Raw genomic sequence first — 21,557 nt, 5'->3', positions numbered from 1 at the left:
CTTTTTTTTAAGCCAAAGGTCTGGGTTATAAATAAATAAATAAATAAATACACATTTGATAAAGAGCGGCCCCTCATTTCCTACACGTTGTGACAGATGCAGTGCTTAGCTAAATGGAGACATCTTATGATGACTTGTCTCTTTGCTGATGGTTTGTTTGTTTATTTTTGCATCTAGCTTCATCAGCCCTCCCAGACACAAGTGGGACAAGCAGCATCACAATCCAATCTTCTACATTTAGCTCACAGTCAAGCATCCATGTCCCAAAGCCCAGTGCGACAGGCTTCCTCCTCTTCTTCCACCTCCTCCTCATCTTCAGCTTTGAGTGTCGGCCAGTTAGTCAGCAGTAAGTATAGCCCTCTTGTTATCATGACTACACCTTCTCTGTCTTTGTTTCCATATCTACTTTTCTTCCTTGCTTTTGTAAGGAATGTATAAATACTTCTAACTTGAGAAAAGAAAGAGCTAAATAGTACAAATGCATGGGGGTGCAGACAAACTTCCAGTAATAGATTTTTAGGCCCAATTCAAGTTAATACATTTTTGTGCACTGAACATTACTTCTGATTGTGGCCCCGGATAGTGATATCTGCAGAACTGATGGCTGTTCAAGATGTGGTGCATCTCAGGATGAGTTAATACATGCATATTCATCACTTGATGACCATGTCAAATCAGGAGTTGCATGTATGAAGTAACCATCACAATTACAACACCCATGGACAGAATGTTCACATTACCTCAAAACACAGTAGTTTTCCACTGAGGGAGTTCACATACTCAACTGTGAGCCACTGAGCAATAAGACAACAAGTGATGAGTTAACAAATGATATTCACATTTGTGGAAATCAGATCTTGAACCTCACCAGTTGTTGCTTTGCTGAAGAAGTGGTTAGAGTAGGGACTTAAAGGAGAAGAGGGACATGGCTAGGCCCGACCTGCACAGCTGGCGGCCCATTAAGCCAAACACTGCTGGTCATGGCCCACCAAAACCTTGATAAAACTTCTGTTTTTTTGTTGCCTATCTGGGCTTGCAAAAATGGGGGGGAGAGATCAAGGAACTGGCAAACATGATGGATGGTTGCCCCATTCAGCATGGTAGTTCACAATCTGTGTAGATGTGAGCTAAACAATTAGAGAAAGGAGGTCTGTTCTTGGCATAAGAAACAGCACCACAGAAAACCATACTGATGAACATAGAGAAAGGGACAAAGGTACTGCCTGATATATTTGTGGGAAATAGAAAGCTCATGTTTCAGTTGCCAGAAGGATGCCAGCAAAAATGGCCTCCCTGTAGTGACTGCTCCCCAGCCTGTAGCATTTAGAAGCACTTTCCATGTGGAGCTTGACCATCACAGTGTGAGCCTTGTTGCTTTTGTTATGTTATGTTACAGTTTATTTCTATGCCACTTTTCGGCCACCCGCACCCCCAAAGCTGCTCACAAAGATGTATAAATGCAACAATTAAAAAAATACAATAAAACACAAGCTTAAAGCAACAATATCAAAATGACTATTTCAAACTAAAAATTCTAAAGCCCGAACAGGCGAACACACTGTTCCTCATGCTCAAAAGCAAAAACGCAATCAGCAAAACTGCTAAAGGGGAGCTTTTGCTCCATGTTCTGATGGGAAGGGCATGGAGACTCACAACATGGCAGCCAGAGTGGGGAACTGATGCACAAGGAAGCCATTTTCTGTGATTGTAATATGTGCTTCATCCCATGTGAAAGGATTACTTTTATTGTTTTGTTAATTTATTTAAACCATATAAAAAGGGGGTTTCCTACATTGTTAGAAACTTAACTCTATCCTAGTCAATCTAGGACCCATCTACACCCAGCTTTTACTCCAGGGCAGGTGCAAGTTGAGGTCCCTTGTGATAGATGACATAGTCGCAACTTCACAGCCATCCGTGGTTTTCGCCTGGAAAATGCGGAGTTCCAAGGAGTTGTTTTGCTGCAATGTTTTTCGTTTGCTATGGGTTTCCCCGTGCTTGTGAGCCATCTGTCCCTTCCTGAAACCAACTTTGCATTTTGCAGTGGGCGTGTTATAGGCGTGCATAGTGCCTGCGTCACTCTGTGATGTCCCTTTACTTCCCCCATCCCTTCACAGCTGTGCAGTTACAGAGGCACAGAGGGGTGTTTTCATCTATTTAATCACACTTTCGCACATTTTTGCAGCTTCGTATCTTAACAACGGTTGCTTTTGGACTCAATACCCAAGGTCCGGGGGGGGGGGGTGTCTTGGGGAAGAACCAACATCGCTCCGGCCACCATTTTGGAGTGATGGCTAGGCATGGAGAGCTCACACTTGTGAGTGCGAACCATCATGAGAGTCTCAGGCTGTGGATTGACAAACCGATGGTGTGGAAATGAAGGAGCACAAAACACCCACTTTCTACCTAAAGAGGAACGTAAAGACTCAGCAGAGCCCCTCAAGTACAAAACAGCCACTGAAATCCTGCACCCCCACACTCACGGGACTGCACAGCTGCGCATTTCAGACTAAAAAAACGATATGAAAAGTCTCTGCTGTTGGGTTAGGAGGATTTATCGGAAGTTCTGTTCTGGATGGAATTTTTACCATCATGCTGCTAAATATGAAATGTCTGCAGCAGTTCTACAATAAGACTGATTTCTCAATACTTATAAGCATAAGCCAGTATAAAATAGTATTCTGCATATTAAAAATGTAGTCAAGTGTGGCCCTCCAGTGATTTGCATTTAGAGAAATGGATTGATTGTTGTGGTGAAAACATTTTGAATCAGAAAGGCTCAGGAATGAGGTGAAAAAAATAGCGTCATTGTGCTGAGGGAATGGCTTCACTACATGCAGGATTGAACAACACTTTGAAATCTTCCACTATCCCAGTCCCATGCTGTCTGCACTAGCTTGGAGAATGCTTTCATGTAGCAAGAGATCTGTTGCTGAAGAAGAGGGGGAGGGGACACCACTCTCCAGCTGTTGTGTCATTTCCCTTGATAAGTCCTAAATTGACTGCATTTCCAGCACCAAAGGAGTCTTCCTCTGGTAGATAGCTTTTATTATGTGCCTTTCGAGGACAAAAGCTGTGTCGGTGCACTATGACAGAGGAAGAAGACCAATTTATTCTCGTGGCATCATGAGCATTATCTTCTGAGGGCCCAATGAAAAAAATAAATAAAACAGGTGTCAGCATTACCATTTGAAGGTTGGGCTTGCAGATGTTCAGCGCCTAGCTGGCAACAGTTTGGGATGATGCAGAATAAAAATTTTGAAAGGGCTCCAATCTACAACCTGAAACTTGCTTAAAGGAACATGATAGAAATAACTTAGAGGTATTTTTTTAATGCAATTGCCTTAAACAAAGCAGAAAGAATGGCAATTGCAAATTTAAGAACTGAATACATTTCCCAAAGTTGGACATCTATTTAGCTATCTCTCAGACCTCTTAGAGATATATAGGCTGATCAGCAACTAGTTGTACAGGATGGCCACTTTGAGAAGGAAGTGAGACAGAGGGCCAAGGCCCCAACCACCCCCCATACCATCACAGCAGGCATTATTCTAAAAGGTGTCTGCCTTCCCACACCCCTTTCATTTCTGAGTTGGCAACTAGGAAGTTGCCACTACATTTGCTCTATCTGAACCTCTACATTTTCAGACATTCGGGTTGCTTCCGAAAGCATCCGGTTATGCTGTTCTTCATGGGGGAAATCATTAGCTTAATTCCATTTTATATGATAAGAAGAATCGGAATCATTTTCTATTATTTCAACAGATCCCCAGACAGCCTCCAGTGAGGTGGATGGGGTGAACCTTGAGGAAATCCGAGAATTTGCCAAAGCTTTTAAAATTCGACGCCTGTCCCTTGGTCTCACCCAGACGCAAGTTGGTCAAGCTCTAAGTGCCACAGAAGGTCCAGCCTACAGCCAGTCTGCCATCTGCAGGTAACAAGATATATAGTAAATGCTTTCTTCTTCATCCCCCTGGTCTCTTAGGGTTTATTATTACTGTTTGCTGACTTTAAGGCTTTAATCATATGTCCATAGAAAAGAGCTGCTTTGTACGGAAGACGTAGACGAGTGACTGTTGTTGGTATTGTGCAGATAAAATATATTTCACCACGCGTCCTTAAAATAACTTTCGTCTCCCCCCGCTTCCTTTTGTAACAAGTAGGAAGCAATAAATATGTTCTTGGCCTTGAGACTTAATGCAGTAGTGGAGCTGGAGACCCTGCTGCTGCTGCATAAGCACCAGCTGACCCTCTTCATACTGTGCCATTTTCTACAGATGGGGTTACTGAACAAATATTTCATGGATGCCTCCCTGCTAGGTTTAAGCCTGTAGTATTGTAGCTCGCACTTCACATCTAAGATGTTAATGATGATTTTCTTGGGCAATGCTGAGGACAGTGTGGGAAGTGTGTGTGCATCTTGTCATCGCAAAAAAAAATTGCAGGCTTCCTAGGATTAATCTCTCAAGTGTTTTGGGTTTTTTTTTTAAAAAAAAGCATGTATGCAAAGAAATGAAGAAGAATGCTCCGAGCATGATGAAAAACAAAGCAGCCTTGATAGAGTTAAGGGTCTTGAGAGCAAAGCCCCTATGTCTTCATGTATGTGAGTTGCACTAATCCCATGTTTATGCATGAGGTAACAAACGCACTTAGGTAACAGCTTTTCCCTCTTGGGCAATGCCTTGTAGTCCTGCTCCATCAGTGAAAGCCAAGAAACCAACTCTAAGCTCATTTAAGTGGATTTTGTTCTTGGTGATCCATGAAATGCTCTGTCTTTTTATCTGCTCTTTATACTTTTAATGTATTCCCCATAGAACGGAAGTGTACTTTTCCTGCAGTTTAAGACTAAGGTTATAAATAACATCAGTATGGGGTAGTGAGCTTGCAGCTCACATTTTGCTCAATGATTTTCCATAAAACCCATTGATTGTTGTTAAATACAAAAAGCTCCATAGGATCCTCTCACTTCTATGGCCTCCCCTACTGTTTTTTCTTATAAGATACCTCCCTGCAGAAAATAACCTTTATTCAGTCTATACACGGATACCACTGCTGGGAAATCTGTTTCAAGACTTGTATGTCGTTATACTGAACATTGCCTACTGAAAAACAAACACTAACAAGCTACACAAATGTTATGAATATGGTTTCCCCATCTCATTCTTTAGTGTTAATTTTATTTCATCTCAATGGTCAATTGGTAAAAGGAACCTAAATGAGCAGAAGGTTGTTTTTAAAGCAACTGTTAGCGTGTGGTATTTTTGCATTGCATTGTAACTTAGTGCTATACATCAGTACAGCTGGATTTGCATGAGCTTGGTTTAATCTTCTCATGGGATTTTGTTTTAGCTAATGCACAGATGCTAGTGACATGGGGTGCTACCCATATCCCTTTGAAGTCCATGGCAAATCCCTCAAAGATTTAAATGATGCTGGAGTTCACCAGTAATTGTGACACTTGGAATTATACATAAACTATGTAATTCCTTGAACAATAACAACAAAATGACTGAATTCGATTCCATATTGAAGAGAGTTGCAGCCACATGTCATTGCAGAAGTGTAGAAAAAATAACCCTGAAGTATCATTATGAAAGATACAGCTAGGATAAAAAGTAGATGGATAGCTACATAAATAAAGCAAGCATTGCAATACTCTACCATGCCACAAAATTGACATCAGCTTAGTAACATGGTTGGGGTGTGGGGGCAAAATATAAATTTTGTATCAAGGCAAACATGTGGCAAAATCAGGGCAGGATCCACCTTAGCAATCATAGGCAACTACCTAGGACAGCCCTTTACAGAGGCCAGCAATTCTGCAGCAAGAGCAGATAGAAGGGATTTCCCTTCCCTGACTGCCACCTTACAGTACAAGATACTGCCACTTAGAAAGTTGGAGGAAAGGTGACAGGCCCAATGGAAGACGGGTCAAGCAAAGGGCAGCATTGTGATGTGTTGTGCAAAAAAGAGTCCAGTAGGCTTGGGGTCAAGAGTAAGGCATGAAAAGGTATTAGGAGCCTGGGAACATGGCAGAGAGCAATTGTTTGACAGTTTTGGGGAACATGTGGCAGAATCCAATGGGGCGCTTACACCTCCGCCGATTCCCTTATGCCCCCAAAATTCCTGTCCGCAAGTGGGGCCCACAGCTTGCAGAAAAAAGACTTAGCGCTTCTGATGCAACCGTAAACAAGTGAAAACGCTTGTTTCTGTAACAGGGCAGGTTGGCAGAGCTCACATAAGGGAGTTCCACCAGGCTGTCCCAGTTGCAAAACAAGTGTTTTCACTCTTTTCAGGGCTTCCTCTGGGAAGCGCTAAATTGCTGTTGTGCAAGTGTTGGGTCCTGCTCATGCAATAGAATCAGTGGGACTCAGCAATTGTGCAACAGAATCAGTGGGGTGCAATAGAATCAGTGGAGGCATAAGCACCCCATTGGATTCTGCCCATAGAGGCAGAGGATCAACAGTCCATAGCCTATATAAGAGGGATGATGATGGGATTCTCAGATCCAGGGGCCTCATAATCCAGTGGGGACATGGAAATGACATTCCATTCTTTGACTAGGAGCCAAAATATCTCAGGCCAGCACTAGCTTTGTGATCCAGAGACTCTTGTCATAACATGGCAACAGTCTGGTTTCTTTTCAAAGCAACTAGCTGATATATATTCAAAGTATAGTGCACCCTTTCATGGACACACTGGTATAAACAAATATTTTTCCCAGGGGTTGGATCCAGGATTTGTCTTCCATGAGAGGAAGGTCCCTGCTCATGGAAGGTCCCATCACTTGACTTTTGGGGAATCCCCCCATTTTCCCCCACACCACAGCTCACCCCATTCATCAGGGTCTCCTGACTCACTAGGTAGCATTTTCAGAGGGCTGGAGGGGCTGCCATGGGAAGGAGAGAGCAGGAAAATCCATTTCCACCAGCACAGTTGATTCAGCATAAATCTGGATCCAACTCCAGGAATGGTGGCTGGTGGTATAATTAGTAAACTTTGGCTAAGGTTCAAAGTTTCTATATACATGTATGCATGGGAGCAATTGGAATTTTCTCTGAAATACTCATGGCAGTGCTGAACAGCTGAAGAGGCAGGCCACTTCGCAAACACAGGCGTACTTCACTGGATACTGAAGTTACTGCTAAGAAAACAGGAGGGAAATTGGTCTCCCAAATACCTACAGAGCTCTTTAGGCCTTATACTGCAATCCACAATTGAGTTGACACATTTGTATCCTGTTATTGTTCAGGGTGGGGTATATGAGATCATCTCATTTTATCTTCACAACAACCTTGAGTTAGGTTAGGTTGAGAGATAGTGACTTTCCCAAAGCCACCCAGTGAACATTATGGCTACCCTGGGATTTGAATCCTGGCCTTTTATAATCAAACTAAACATGCTAGCCAATCTAGAGATACTTACTTTAGCAAAATTCTGCTGTGGTCTCTTGGATTTCAAGGGGGCTTCAATAAATGGTTCATGTGTAATTACCATTTATGGGAATTGGTTTCCAGTTGCTGTCTAACATGAACACTTGCCCATTCTAAGCATGCTAATTAAAAATGGAACACACTCTACCAAGAGCAATGAGACTTCAGCATGAATTGACCAGGAAAACTCAGTAGATTACCCAAGCTTTTTTAATAGCATTACATTTTGCAAAACAATGAATTATATCAAATGCTAGTCCTACTTAGAGTAGGCCACTGAAATGAATGGGGCTTAAGTTAGACTAACATTGGACACAACTCAATATCAGGAATGTAAATTGGACATTTTACAAGACTGGATGAAAAAATGTAGTACATGAAGCTACGAAAGGAGCAATTTGTTAAGTCAGTGGGTAATACCAGATTTGGAATGGGCTTGGTTTTGCAGAGAATAAAGTCCTCAGTGCAGGTTTTTCTCCCATTGCACACGGTTTGTAAAATCTGGTCTAGCAAAGGGCTTTTGATGGCAAAATGATACATAGAGGACCTCATTTACAGGAAATGATATCATTCAACACAGTGTGCAGACATCCCACAATAAACCCAGCTTGGTGCCACAGTATATTAGTGCACTGTTATGTTGGGTTTCATCTGGAAGGCATGAGTTTCTCTTAGCACAACTACTTCTGGAGGTATTCAAGGTAATTACAATGTGTCCAGCTGTTTGAACTGAAGACTGCAACAGCTTTGGGAATTTTTTTCCTACGCAGAGAAGGGACATGGTGTTAACTTGCATACAGTGAAAATTGCTTAAAAAGGAAAAGGAAAAGGAAACCTGAAATTCAGAGGCTAACAGCCACTTTGTGAAATTAAAACAGCAGCATTTGGGCAATATGCTATGGGAAGGGAACAAGATCCCTGTACAACAAAAAGCAACACAAAACGAAAAGGCCATTGATGTCATTTCCTGTTTTTTTTACCTTTTGTGTTAAGCATAATCATTGTATATAGGCTTTTGAAAAAGAAACTGAAAACTGAATTCTGAAATGTGTACCTTTAACAGTAGTCTCTTTCAGGAATGAGAGCTCCAATGCAGAAACAGAACTGTTCTGACAGGAGCTCCACCTATTTCAGTGGCCAATCAATCTGTATGCATGTTTATTCATGTATGTGATCAATACCCTCCACTGAAATGGACTGGGAGGCCCATGTGAACCAAAGGTCCACATGGGCTTCTCAATGCACAAGGATCTCTGTACTGGAGTGATAGGTTATATATTGAGTAGCATTGCGACATTATGTTGTCACTGTGATTGTGTTTGTTTGTTTAAATATATATATATCAATATCTGTAGACCTGACAGTTTTCATAACCTCTGCCAGTCAATTAGTCAGGCAGGCAGGAAGTCCCACCCTGGCAGAGCATCAGTGTAAGACTCTTCTTTCTCAATTTTCCCCTCAGACACACCATCCTGAGAAGCCACTTTTTCCTACCACAGGAAGCCCAAGAGAACACTATAGCTAGCAGTCTGACAGCCAAACTGAACCCTGGCCTTTTGTATCCTGCCAGGTTTGAAAAGCTGGACATCACCCCTAAAAGTGCCCAGAAGATCAAGCCGGTGCTTGAACGGTGGATGGCAGAGGCTGAGGCCCGCCATCGAGCAGGTATGCAGAACCTGACTGAATTTATTGGAAGTGAACCATCCAAAAAGCGCAAGAGGCGCACCTCCTTCACGCCGCAGGCTCTTGAGATCTTGAATGCCCATTTTGAGAAGAACACACATCCCTCTGGGCAGGAAATGACAGAAATTGCAGAGAAACTGAACTATGACCGGGAAGTAGTTAGAGTCTGGTTCTGCAATAAGAGGCAAGCACTGAAGAACACGATTAAACGCCTAAAACAGCATGAGCCTGCGACGGCAGTCCCAATGGAGTCCTTAACAGACTCTCTGGAAGAAAACTCTTAAATGGATAGATTTAAAGAAAGAACAGAGAAACGAACAAAATTTTAAACATTTGAACTCTGTAAAGATGCTCTTTCACCACCTTGTAAGTAAAAGACTGAGAAAACTACAAGATGGACAAAACGATTTATAAATGTCTGTGGGTTTTCCTAGATAAAAACAAACAGAAAAAATACAAAAAAAATACACAGCACTTAGTGTGTGTGTGTGTTTGTGGTAGAACTAGTTCCAAAACAAGCCAGTTTTTTTTTTTTTAATGGACTTAAAAGTAAACCAAATAACTGCTTACTTTTTTCTGTATATTATGAAAATGTGAACATGTTTTACGGAAAAAGAACCCAACATCATCATCAACAACAACAAAAACCTTTAACTGTTTTTTTAAAAAGAGAGTACAAGCCTGCCACCTGGAGGAGTGATTGTAGCCTTTCAGGTATCAAGTGCTTCTTCACTATGAAAACTATTAACCAAAGTCAGAAACATGGCATTGCAAACTAGATTGTTAGTCTACTCTTTCACGAGTGCTACATTGTGTTATGAGTTTTTACATTTGTACTTTGCAAAGAGGAAAAAACAATACAGGACTCTCTTTCCCCCCCTGCATCCTCTCTCACATGCCTGGCAAGTGAGTAAGCTACACTTGGTTTGAGCTACAATGCTCAAACCTCTTGTTCGTCGTACACAGTTTTGTGATCTCCAAATGTTCGTGTGCCAAAATGACTGTTTCTCGAAACTGAATTTTGGGTCTGTTTTATTTAACATAGTTAACGGAAGACTTAATTTGCAGTTGGATTCCAATTTGGTTTCAATGCCTTTATTTGCCTGCCTTCTCCATCATGATCCCATTTAAATTTCTTTTAAAGAGAACTAAACTCTCCTTTTTAAATACACAGAATAGAACAATTACATTTTAAGGACATCTTAAGTAACTTGAACTTTTGCTTACCATAGACAGCTTGCCACTTTCTCTGTCCTTTGGCCATGAACTGGGAGAGGTTACCAAAGCTACTTTTGTAATATAAATATAAACTGCCCACTTGGTTCAATATACTGCATCAGTGTTCATGGTTTTATCTATGTGAAGCAATTTCTCTCCAAAGTCTGATAGCCAAAGAAATTTCTTAGGATTCTAATAGAAAGTAAGCTAATGGCAAATGGACGGAAGTAACGAGGACATTTTTTTCAATTCCTGCATCTCTAAGTTTTCTTTGGCTATTGCTGCTTTAACCCTTTATTTATGTATTTATTTATGTATTTATTTTCCTCTCCCCTGGCAATTGCTGCTTGCAGGACTGCTCATGGACACAGCAGAGGTTGTATGGAAGCCATTTTGGCTAAGCTACAAAATAAGTATTTGTGAATAATATATTTACCTAATTTTTGAACCAGCATCAGGAAACAGAGATCACCAACATATATCTCAGCTGTCATCCAAAACTAAATGGCCATTTAGTCAAAAGGTATGCAAAGGGAGTTACTGACTATTTGTTGTAGAGGACAGCCAGCTGAAGAATTCATATCTTTATCCAAGCATCCCCAAAAGACTGGGATTCAGGGTCTGAGTTCTCCTCATTGTAAAATTAGTTTTACATCTTGTTCCAGGCTTTTCAAAGTGTATTTGAATTTGGGATTTCACTGTATTGTATATCTCTCCGTCTTATTCTGGTATAAGTCTGAAATTACTTCATCTTCTTCAGCAAAATTAGTCTGGTGTGACTGAGGGTTAAATCATCCACAGAATCTGTAGCCTTAAAGGTTCCACCTCTCTCACAGGTTCTTCCCTGCAGATTGGATGCAACAGACACATTTCCATTTTGGATCTATTCCTCGGTTTTTACTTGCAGCAATTAATTTTAGATGCACAATCCACCCTTCGTGTCAGTTGAGCTTGCACAGCAGAAATTTCTGGTGGATTGTGTCTGAGAGTTTAAGGTTATGTGAGAATGTTGATGTGCAATCTACAACCACCACCACAAACCTGTCAAATTTGATTTTTTGCAAGGAACATGGTTGGTGGCCAAACCCTTGGCTCCATTTATAAAAATGAGTTACTCATAGGATTATATATATATTGACCACAAAACATTTCCTTGTATTGGGGGAAAAAAATGATCAAAATGTGACCATGTGAATTCAGCCGTTGGCTTTTCTAAAAATTCAACAGAAAACAATGCTAAAAAGAAAATGGGAATAGTTCCAAGATTCTGAATGAACTCTTGTGTCCTCCAAAATAGATATAGTTGACTACAGCCCTTATAAAAACCATGCACCCATACTGTTTGTATAGTAGATACAGGATATAATTACATTGTGAGGACAAAAGCATGGAAATGACCCATGAACAGAAGCAGATGTGATTACTGCAGCAGACAGGAGTCAATGCATCCTAATTCCAAGCTTTACAAAAGTCAGATGCAAAGAATCGTGATTAAGTGTGGGCATGTACCAAATTAATTAAACACCAGGCTTTAGATCTAGCCTGCGGAGATTTTTATTTTATTCCCATTTTCTTTCTTTATTTTAAAATTTAATTTTATTGATTTGTGGGGGGGAGGGTGTTGGCTGACAGTGGATTTCTGCTTATGAAGAAGATAATTGGAGTGAATATTCCTGCTGGTAATGTACAATGCTAGGGACTCTGCAGTTCAACTGGGAACCTTAAAGGCTGAGGCTGGGACTTAGCCTCCTGGGATACCTAGGAATCTGGATGTTTAGGCCTCAAACAAAGAAGGGCATAGGGTGTGCCCATTTGCAATCAAAATCTGGGTGCCTAATTGCATTCACACTGGTGTGCCTAATTGCAATCACACTGGTATTACTACAGAGAACTTGGGCCTTCTGCTCCTGCATGTCCAACAGAGTAGTATCTTCTGCTTACTGCTCTTCAAGCTCCAGCTTTCCCAGGCCACATCTCCAGTCATCACTTCAAATAATGAATAACAAGGAACATGGTACGGGTTGGCAAAATCCCACGCCAGACCCAGATTTGGGCACAGATGGCCGCAGCCCTAACCCAGCCCTGATAATAGATAGCTGCAATTCTAACTGCAAGTTAATTTAAGAGAGAAAGACAGAAAGAAAGGTCTTATTCCTCACCCCCTGCACCTTAATTATGATAAATTTGCAAGTTTATTTGTAGATACAGTTAAACTCATACAATGGCCATGACACCAAGAAAACCAACAAGAAAATTGTCAAGAACTGATAGAATTCTGAACATAATGCTCCTAAAGCTCTGCCCTTCTCTCCAATCACAGGTTTTCAATTCTCAAACAGTACCAAAGCCCAATCGTCATTCTTGACAGCAAAATATATCACCCATTTGCTACTTAAAAAACAACAACTATAGTTCAGATTCTCCATGGAACTGTCATAAAAATCTGCAATAGAACAAAACAAAACAAAAAATCCCTAGAAAGGAACATTAACCAAAGACTGTACTAAAGAATCTAAAACACTTACCAGCACAGCAGCAGTTAGATAAAAAGTATTTCCTTTCTAAACTTCACACTGAACTGATATAACTTAGGACAGTGATGAAATGAAATGAAATAAACTGCCAGCATGGAACAAATTTGATTTCCATCTCTGTAGTCTTTAAAACATTCACATGCCGCAATGTTCCTTTAAAAAAAAAAAAAAGTTTTCTAGTTGTGTATTGTTTTATAACTGATATATAAAGGAAAGGTGTTCTTTCTTTTCCTTTTTAACTATCTTTTTTCTTTTTCTTTCGCTAGGAGGCATAAAGGAGTGCCTGAACAAATTCTTCTATATGTGTGTAATTCATAAACTCTGCAGGTAAAGGGAGATTTCTTCGCCCTCCTCAACAGGAGGAGGATTTCTTCACTGTCCTTATGATTTACATTTGTAAATATGAGCTGGGCTCCAAAGAGTCCCATGCACGCACCTAAAGCATTTCCACACACGTCCTGGGGTTGTGCCAGTTTTCTTTGATCGCAACACCTCATGCTGCATTGGAAGCCATTCCTGAGGGTCTTCCAACCCTATGAGCAGTTTTCTACAGGTCATTAGGAGCTGCAGCAGAAGTTGGGGTGGGGGTGGGGGGTCATGAAAGCCCAAGCTCTCCATGAGAAGCCCTTTAGATCCTGGTCAAATTGAGTAATAATAGTGATATAAGAGACCACCTTTTGCATTTCCTGGTGACAAAAAGATAGCTCACTACAAAACAGTGGAGAAAAACAGTGGCTGCATTTGGATGTTTAGCATTATGAGAATGAGCCTAGCAGCCCCTCCTCTCCTCCTCTGGCACACTTCCTGTTTAGATTAACCATAGTTAAGCATGCTCTCCGAACCCTAAACTGTGGTTAAATATGTTTTGTGAAAATAAGCCGGCTTCATAAACTATGGTTTGAAGTTGGCTTCTATCATAGTTAAGATTAACTACAGTTTGTCCAGGTTCAGTTCAGATGACACGGCAAGCTGCAGCTAATCAACAACAGAAGTAAAAACTTCCAAATTCCTCCTTGCAGCCATGCTAAAGGAAGGGGGAGTTCATGAGCCCAAGAGGAAGCTATGCTCATTCTTGTAATCCTAAACAATGGTTTAGCTTTATGTGTGAACCAGCCCAATTATATGACAGTTTTACCTTCAGTGAGTTTTGCCTAAAGTACTAAAACAGTTAGTTCTAAGAATAAAAATAAATAAACTGATGGTGGTGCGTTGTTCCTAGATGTGTCTTTTCCTCCTTTTCCACTAAAGGCCTGATCCTAAGGTTTGCTGCCCTAAAAAACAAATGCTATGGATGGGACACATCACCGGAACAGTTCTCTGTCACAAACTGCTATATTATATCTGTGTAACAGAGACATTAGTTTGGGGTCTGAAACTGATATAATTCCAGAAATGTTTAGGTTTGGAGTGTAAAAGCTCTATTGAACAGAAAATGATACCAAATCCATTCCGAAGTTTTCAATTTATGTTATAATCACACAAACAAAGAATAGACCAAGAAAGCAAATAGGAGCTAAGAAGGAACAAGTAGAGGCGTGTCAAAGTACTCAAGCTATAACCAAAAAGAAATATGTATAATGCCTTTGCTCGTCTTCTCAATGCTGGACCAAAGCTCAATGTATGTAGGTATATGCACATTGTATAGATATGGCTAAATGTTGCTGACAATCTTGCAATACTAAACTGTTACTATTTTAAGAAAAAAAGAAGAAATACAGAAAGAAACTGTTCATCAGTGTTTTACCTCAGCACTCTACTTGTACCCAGCTCATGAGCAACACTGAATTAAAGAATTAAAAAAAAAAAGGAAACTAATTTCCATGTAAATGTTTGACTGTAAAAAAAAAAAAATCTGTTTCAGTAACATTTTGTACTGAGCTTTTTGTCATGTAGTTTGCTTGTTTCCAACTTGAGATTATGTGGGGCACATTTGTTTATTTATTGTTGGGAAAGTGATTCTTTTTTTAAACTTTAATTTTATATATATAAAGATATATTTTGTTCCTATGTGCTATCAGGTGCGGTCCATAAACACTGTTGCTGCATATCCTCCATTAATTTTGTTGGAGTTTATGCGAGGCTTCAACGCATGTTCCTTTGAAGTGAATGGAGCCTGTGCAGCAGTGGCGCGTAGTGTCTTGCTCCCATAATCTACAGAAAGGTCACCAGGGTCACTTATGAAGCAGTGCAAAAGAGACCTGTTTTTCCATGCATGGCACATGCAGCAGGAAAGAAGGCAGAGAATGAGATGGACTGTATTCTTCATTTGTTGTTGTTTTTTTAAGAAAGAAAAAATCAAAGGAGTTGATGTGGAGGACTTGTGACCAAGAAGCCAAACTGGTTATTTAAAGCTCCTTACTGTTCTGACTTTGAAACCAAAGCTGATTTATCTGCACAGGTTGCTTAACATTAAAAAAAAAAATTAAAAACTGACAAAAACTGTACTTAAACTAGAGCAATATCTGTATGGTCAGTAAAGCTGCACTTTGTGTATTTCTTAACAGCTTCAGATCTGTCACTTTTAATTTGTACCATAAAAAAATAAAGAATTGTTTGACATGAAAAATAAGCTTCAATCCTAGGCTTGTCCCTAAGTCTCATGAATGATTCACGGGATCAAACTTCATGTTATTTTACATCCATTCAATACAAAAACAGTTCTAAAATGCATGGACCAAGTGTAAAGCTGCTTTCCACAGTTAGGCGGGAAAAAGACAATAGTCTTTATGACAGTTTAAAGATGATACAAATGAGCCGTGGCCCACAGTGGACAAAGACATTTCTTTTGCCCCATTATTATCTCTAATCAAACAGTTTTTGCAGGTTTTTGAAGCTGCATAAAATCCTGCAAATCTGTCTGACCGCAGATAGTGGGACAGATGACATGGACAATGGTGGTGGCATCATACCCCAAGCCTGATCCAGTCTATCCGACGTTGCAAAAGCTGGTACACAGCCCAAAGGCCAGTTGACACACACACACCTGATTGAAAGATCCTCTTTGCACAATGGAGGAGTGGGCACTCTATCTGGAATTTGCTGCACAAGCCAACTTTTGTATCTCTCCTCCATCACAGAATGCAAGAGAATACCAATCAGGATAGCAGTATTAAGGAACAATCCTACACATGTTTAGACAGAAAAAGTCCTACAATTCCCAGCATTCTCCAGCTAGCAGTGCTGGTTGGGGAACGCTGGGAGTTATAGGCCTTCTTTTCTGTCTAAACCAGCATAGGATTGCACCCTTAGGGCGCAATCCTATCTGGATAGGCAGCTGCCTATGAACTCAGAGGTGACCGCCTATCCAATGCAGGGCAGGAGAAGCGTGGAGGGGATCGTTAGACAGCCGATTTCAGCTGTCTAACCATGCGAAGGTGGAGCGGGGGGGGGGCGGACACCGGCTGATGCATAGGAAGTGCCAGAATGGCACTTCCCCCCTCCCCACCCCGGCACGCTCCCAGGAACGCCCCGTTTTCACCGCTCTGCGCGCCTCTTCCAAGCACAGAGTGCAGGGCTGTTCTGTGCTGCCTGTGAGGCAGTGTGGGAAGGGGTGGAGGGCAGTTCTCAGAGAACCAACCTATCTTATGGCTGTCTAGCCGCCGCTGACTAGTGGCCATAGGATTGCGCCCTTAGCATCTTAAAACGTGTATGGACTTAAACAAATGGGAAACATATCAGAAAATAAATTTCCACTCATCCCAAACTACTGCCACTAAAGAAAGCGCTTCCTAGTGACTAAAACAGGGTTGGATCCAAAATCTGTCTTCCATGAGAGAAAGAGGCCTTCTGCAAGAGGAAGGGCTCTGCTCATTGGTCTCTCTGCCATCGCGGACACACACACACACACACACACACACAGATACAGACTCACACTCCACAGCTCACCCCATTGAGCAGAGCCTCCTGACTCCTTGTGTATGATTTCAGGGGGCTGGAGGGGTTGCCATGGGAAGGAGGGGGCAGGGAAGGCCACGTCTGCCAGTGCAGTTGATCCAGCATGAATTCTAATCCAACCCAGAAACACCATTACTCCACACGTTCTGGTCCTCATCTTAAAGCATTTCTGTCCATGAACACTTTCGAACCGTGCACTCAGATGATTCTTTTTTCTTAAATGCAAAGGGTTGGCTCCAGATTTAGTCATACTTAGACTAAAGTACTTAGACATACTTAGACACTGAAATCAGTGGGACTTAAGTTAATCTTGACTTCAGTGGATCTACTCTAGGTATGACTAAATCAACTCTACATTTTTGTGAGTGCACCAGATTCCACAATGGGGTAAAACGATGCAGTTTACTGAAAAGTTGAAAGGAAGAACTGTGGCGTTGTAGCACTCCATTTTAACCTCTGCTGAAAGCAATTGGCAGAAAAAATTAGCAAAGTGAATGCATCCACAAGTGCAACTAGACAATTTTACCATTCAAAAAAGAAAAGGCCTCAGTAATGAAAAATGAGGGATTTGACAATGGTTCAAGAAGAGTGATGGCATAAGAGTATTCAGACCAAAAAACAAAATCCTGTTGTGTTGAGTGCACGCTTTATGGCACTCCTGAATTTGCTGATGTGTAATGTGTGAAATGGTCCAAGGGAGGCAATGAAATAGAAGCTGCTGTCACCACATTGTGCTTGAAGAGTAAGGCTTGGTTGTATAGGATAATTGAGTTTTCATGGTCGCCAATACACATCCACTGGAAACCAGATACATTGTAAAAAAGTTTTCCCTATCTATCATCTCTCTCTCTCTCTAATCTATCATCTGTCTGTCTGTCTGTCTGTCTGTCTGTCTGTCTATCTATATATCTATCTCAAGGATATGAAATGGAACTACATGAACCAAGCATAGTGTCTCCCTTGTTCATATAATCCCACACTATTTCCATGCAGTGACTCATCCATGCATCAACCACTCTGTGGGAAGGGAGGGTTAATTACAACTCATGGAAGGATCCACCTTCATAGAAATCTTTCCTTCATAGGTTTATGCACCCAAAACTATTTCTAGGAGGCAGAAAAAAGACAGCAATCCAAAAGATTATAAAAGTTTATTTGATTGATACACAGGCCTGCATGCCTTTTCCCCTGCTTCTGCCCACCCAACTCTTGATTACTGTGAGCTTTTCTACACGAAGCTGTTAATCCACTGTGTCTATTTTCGGTTTTGTCACAAAACTGAGATCCAAACTCCTTTCCTGCTTTTCTGCTACATAACCTCTAGATGGCACTGTGGTATAGTGGAATAACATAATTACACAAGTGGGGAAATGTTTCACTTTTACAAATAATACTGCATTTTCCCTGCTTTAAAAACCACCGCAAAGTGCTCTTCAAAAACAGAAGTGAAACTGTTCTCTAAAGTACCCCATAAACAACCATGAGTAAGGAATGATGGCCACAAAAGAAAAGCCTTGTGTAGAAAAGCCTATATATCTGAGGGCTAAAGTAAACAAGTAAACAGTGTATGTATTGAACATGTCTTGTTTTTACCTTTAAAAAAAAGATCCGAGTTAGGAATATGGACTGTGCAAGTAAGGGAACTTAATCCTTTCTCCCTGCACCACAGTGAAAAATCCCCAGCCAGCCAGCTGTTATTCACCCTGGGAGGAAAGCTGCCATTGGCATGTCTCCTGAAAGAATATAGGGGAAGATCACTAGGTAACTTAATAAAATGGGGAAACAACTAGGATTTATTTTATTTATTAAATTATTTATTTATTAAATTACTTAATTGCCTATCTGGCCAGTTACCTGGCTACTCTGGGTGATGTAAAAAAGGTAAAGGTAAAGGTGTCCCCAACCAGTCGTGTCCGACTCTAGGGTGTGGTGCTCATCCCCATTTCTAAGCCGAAGAGCCAGCGCTGTCCGAAGACGCTTCCGTGGTCATGTGGCCGGCATGACTGAACACCAAGGTGCACGAAACGCTGTTAACTTTCCCACCGAAGCGGTACCTATTTATCTACTTGCAATTTCTTGCTTTCGAACTGCTAGGTTGGGTCTCGAACTGCTGTCCTGCCGACCTTCCAGTCTGCAGTTCAGCGTCTTAACCATTAAGCCACCGTGGCCCTCCCTGGGTGATGTACAGCAGTACAAACAATCTAAACAGTAAAATTAAACATTAAAACATCATATTTCTAAAAATACCCTAACCCACACCAAATGCCTGCCTGAACAACCAAGTTTTCAATGCGTGGTGGAAGCTCATTAAAGAAGGGAGTGGTGTGGAAGGAGGAAGCAAGAGGAACAATTCAGATAAATATATAGTTTAAGGTAAGTCTACACACACACACACACACCCCCCCCGCAAAAAAACAAAACAAAACCAACAACCAGAAAGGGATAAAGTCCCAGTAATTTTAGTTATGTCCAGGTGAGAGATTAGAGTCCCTAAGACATGTCTTCTGTCACACAACTCTGGGCTGGGATGCTGCTATAGACCTCAGTCCATGTCACATCCTGGCTATGGAACTGCCTGCCTGCTAGATAAATATTGGCCCAGTTCACACATAATGACAACCCTGAGTTGTCATAAATGAGCCAGTGTGCTATTTCACATGGTTTCATGGCTCCCACTGCTACCAGGAGGGGCTAAACAACCCTGTTTTCCTGGTAGTGGAAAGATATTCCACCCTTAGGTAGTTTAGTGTGCCATCCAAACCCAGAATCCTGACTTGTCAGGGGAGAAACAAGCCAGGGTTCTGATTTCAGACATCATGCTAAATAACCCAGGGATGAAATATCCCTGGGTTGTTTAGCCACTTCTGCTAGAGGAGGAGCCAAGCGGGAGCAACTGAGCAGTGTGAAATAGTGCACTGGCTCATTCATGAAAGCCCAGGGTTTAAAAAAAAAAGTGAGTTGTCATTATATGCAAATCAGGTCAATGTGGGAGGGCAAACAGCAGCTGTTCTCCATGGTCTTCCTGGATGGTTCTTTTTTTATTCTCATATCTCCTCCACATCCACCCACCCTCTCTGCCTCTGCCTCTGCCTCTCTCTCACTCTGGCTCTCACTCACACACACAGAAGAACAGAATGGCATGCAAATAATGCTTGAAAAGAGCTGTCAAGTCTGATCTCTAGGACATATATCTATGCTTCTGAGCATGTGCAAATTGCTTTTCCTCTCAGCACTGAGCAACCACACCCATCTTCATACATCTGAGAAAAAGGGTGTCTCTACATTAGCAAAAAAAAGACCCTTATCCTAACGGTACCTTTCTGCTTTCTGTTTCTTTGCAGGATTAGAAGGGGCTCCTTTATATAGCAGACACAGGATTTGAATTGAGGGAGTGCCTCCCTCCCTCCTGGCGTGTGTGCAAAGGAATGCGGGGTGTGTGTGTGTGTGTCTTGTATTCATAGCTTAACTTGTGCTGTACTGTTTCCTCGCAGCCCGCAGGAAAGCTACAACTTGCCTCTGAGTAGATGTAAGATTGTGCTGTAAGTCTGCAACCCTCAGCACACTGACTTGGGAGTAAGCCCCACTGAACTTAATGGGCTGCTCTGAATCAACAGAAGACACTGATTCTGAACTTGGTGGGGTAGCGGATCAGATCTGTCTCCCTTCGTTGCAGGGAGACATTTTACCCTCTTCTTCCTCCAATTGAGAAATGTGCTCAAGCATTTACATGGCAGACACGTGGTTTGAATCGAGAAAGTCCTTCCTCAGCAAGTTCATCGTGCTACACTGGCATTTCACACTGCTGATATCCCACTTTTTTTTAAATATTCCAGCTTATCTCTGATCTTTTTGAAAGCAGGATAAACGGGAAAAGGCGCGGGAGACATCCTGGACATTGACGATGTCGTGTAAAGCACCCAAACTTCCATGAGTGGCCAATCACGAGCATGCAATAAATCATTCATGTAGAGACACCCAAAGAATCAGGTTCTTGAGTCAAAGGCGACATCATGTATTCCAACTCTCTCTTCAACTGATGTCAATGCTGGCACCGGTGTGGGTGTGTGCTGAAGTGATACAGCTGGATTTGTCTATGGTGAACTGTTATGAATATAATCCTGACCTAAGGGCACGTAGGTCTAGACTACACTCTAAACTTCCAATGCAACCTTATGAGCATCTACTCAGAAGTAAGTCCCATTAAATTTAAAAGGCTTACTCCTAGGTAAGTGGGTATAGGATTGCAGCTTTAAACTCATTTCACAGTCATTCCCAAGTTTCTTGGGCTCCTGGAACTAGTTACATGGTGATTTGGAGCCTAGCTATAGAATAGGTGCAATGCGTAGCCCATTTGCCACATGCCTTCTCCCTGGATTTCTTGTGACCAGCCATCACTACTGAATCTGCAGCTGAATTTTTGCAGCATGGCAGCCAGAAAGGACTTATTTCGCCTTGCATTGAGAGAAAGCAAGTTGCAGTTTGCTTCTGAAATTCGGCAATGTGGCAGCGAAATGGGAAAATTAGCTCTTTTTTGCTGTCGCACCAGTGCACTGCTGAATTTTGGTGGAAAATTTTGAGGTGTGGCTGCAGAGGGGCAGGATGAAGCCCCTGGTGTGTTCTATGGGGGACTTGGCCCTCAGACCCCTGCACTGTCCGCCCCTGCTATAGAATATTCAAAGGCTATTCTAAGCAACCTAAGTCACTTCCAAGAAATTTGTTGTGAGAAGATATGACTTTCTCTCCCCAAGGTCTTTATTGCCTCTGAAAGTTGTGAGAAGCTTTCAGTATTCAAGAA

The 21,557-nt window shown here is 41.6% G+C and overlaps 1 protein-coding gene across 1 annotated transcript in view; it reads left to right on the top strand.

Moving 5' to 3' along the window:
• Window positions 1-9,552, top strand: part of POU6F2 (POU class 6 homeobox 2) — a 475,368-nt gene extending 465,816 nt beyond the window's left edge. Inside the window, exons 8-10 of the mRNA XM_084860397.1 lie at window positions 178-346; window positions 3,766-3,934; window positions 8,896-9,552. Coding sequence (XP_084716523.1) covers window positions 178-346; window positions 3,766-3,934; window positions 8,896-9,400 — 843 coding nt within the window. The 3' untranslated portion in view covers window positions 9,401-9,552. The remainder of the gene's footprint in view (window positions 1-177; window positions 347-3,765; window positions 3,935-8,895) is intronic.
• The last annotated feature ends 12,005 nt before the right edge of the window (window positions 9,553-21,557 follow it).

This window comes from Heloderma suspectum, chromosome 5 (genome assembly GCF_057233095.1).
Source record: "Heloderma suspectum isolate Gila_16-S chromosome 5, 16-S_ref, whole genome shotgun sequence".
In the NCBI taxonomy this organism is placed as follows: domain Eukaryota; kingdom Metazoa; phylum Chordata; class Lepidosauria; order Squamata; family Helodermatidae; genus Heloderma; species Heloderma suspectum.
Note: the sequence above shows the minus strand (reverse complement) of the source record. Positions and strands in the feature narration are given on the sequence as shown.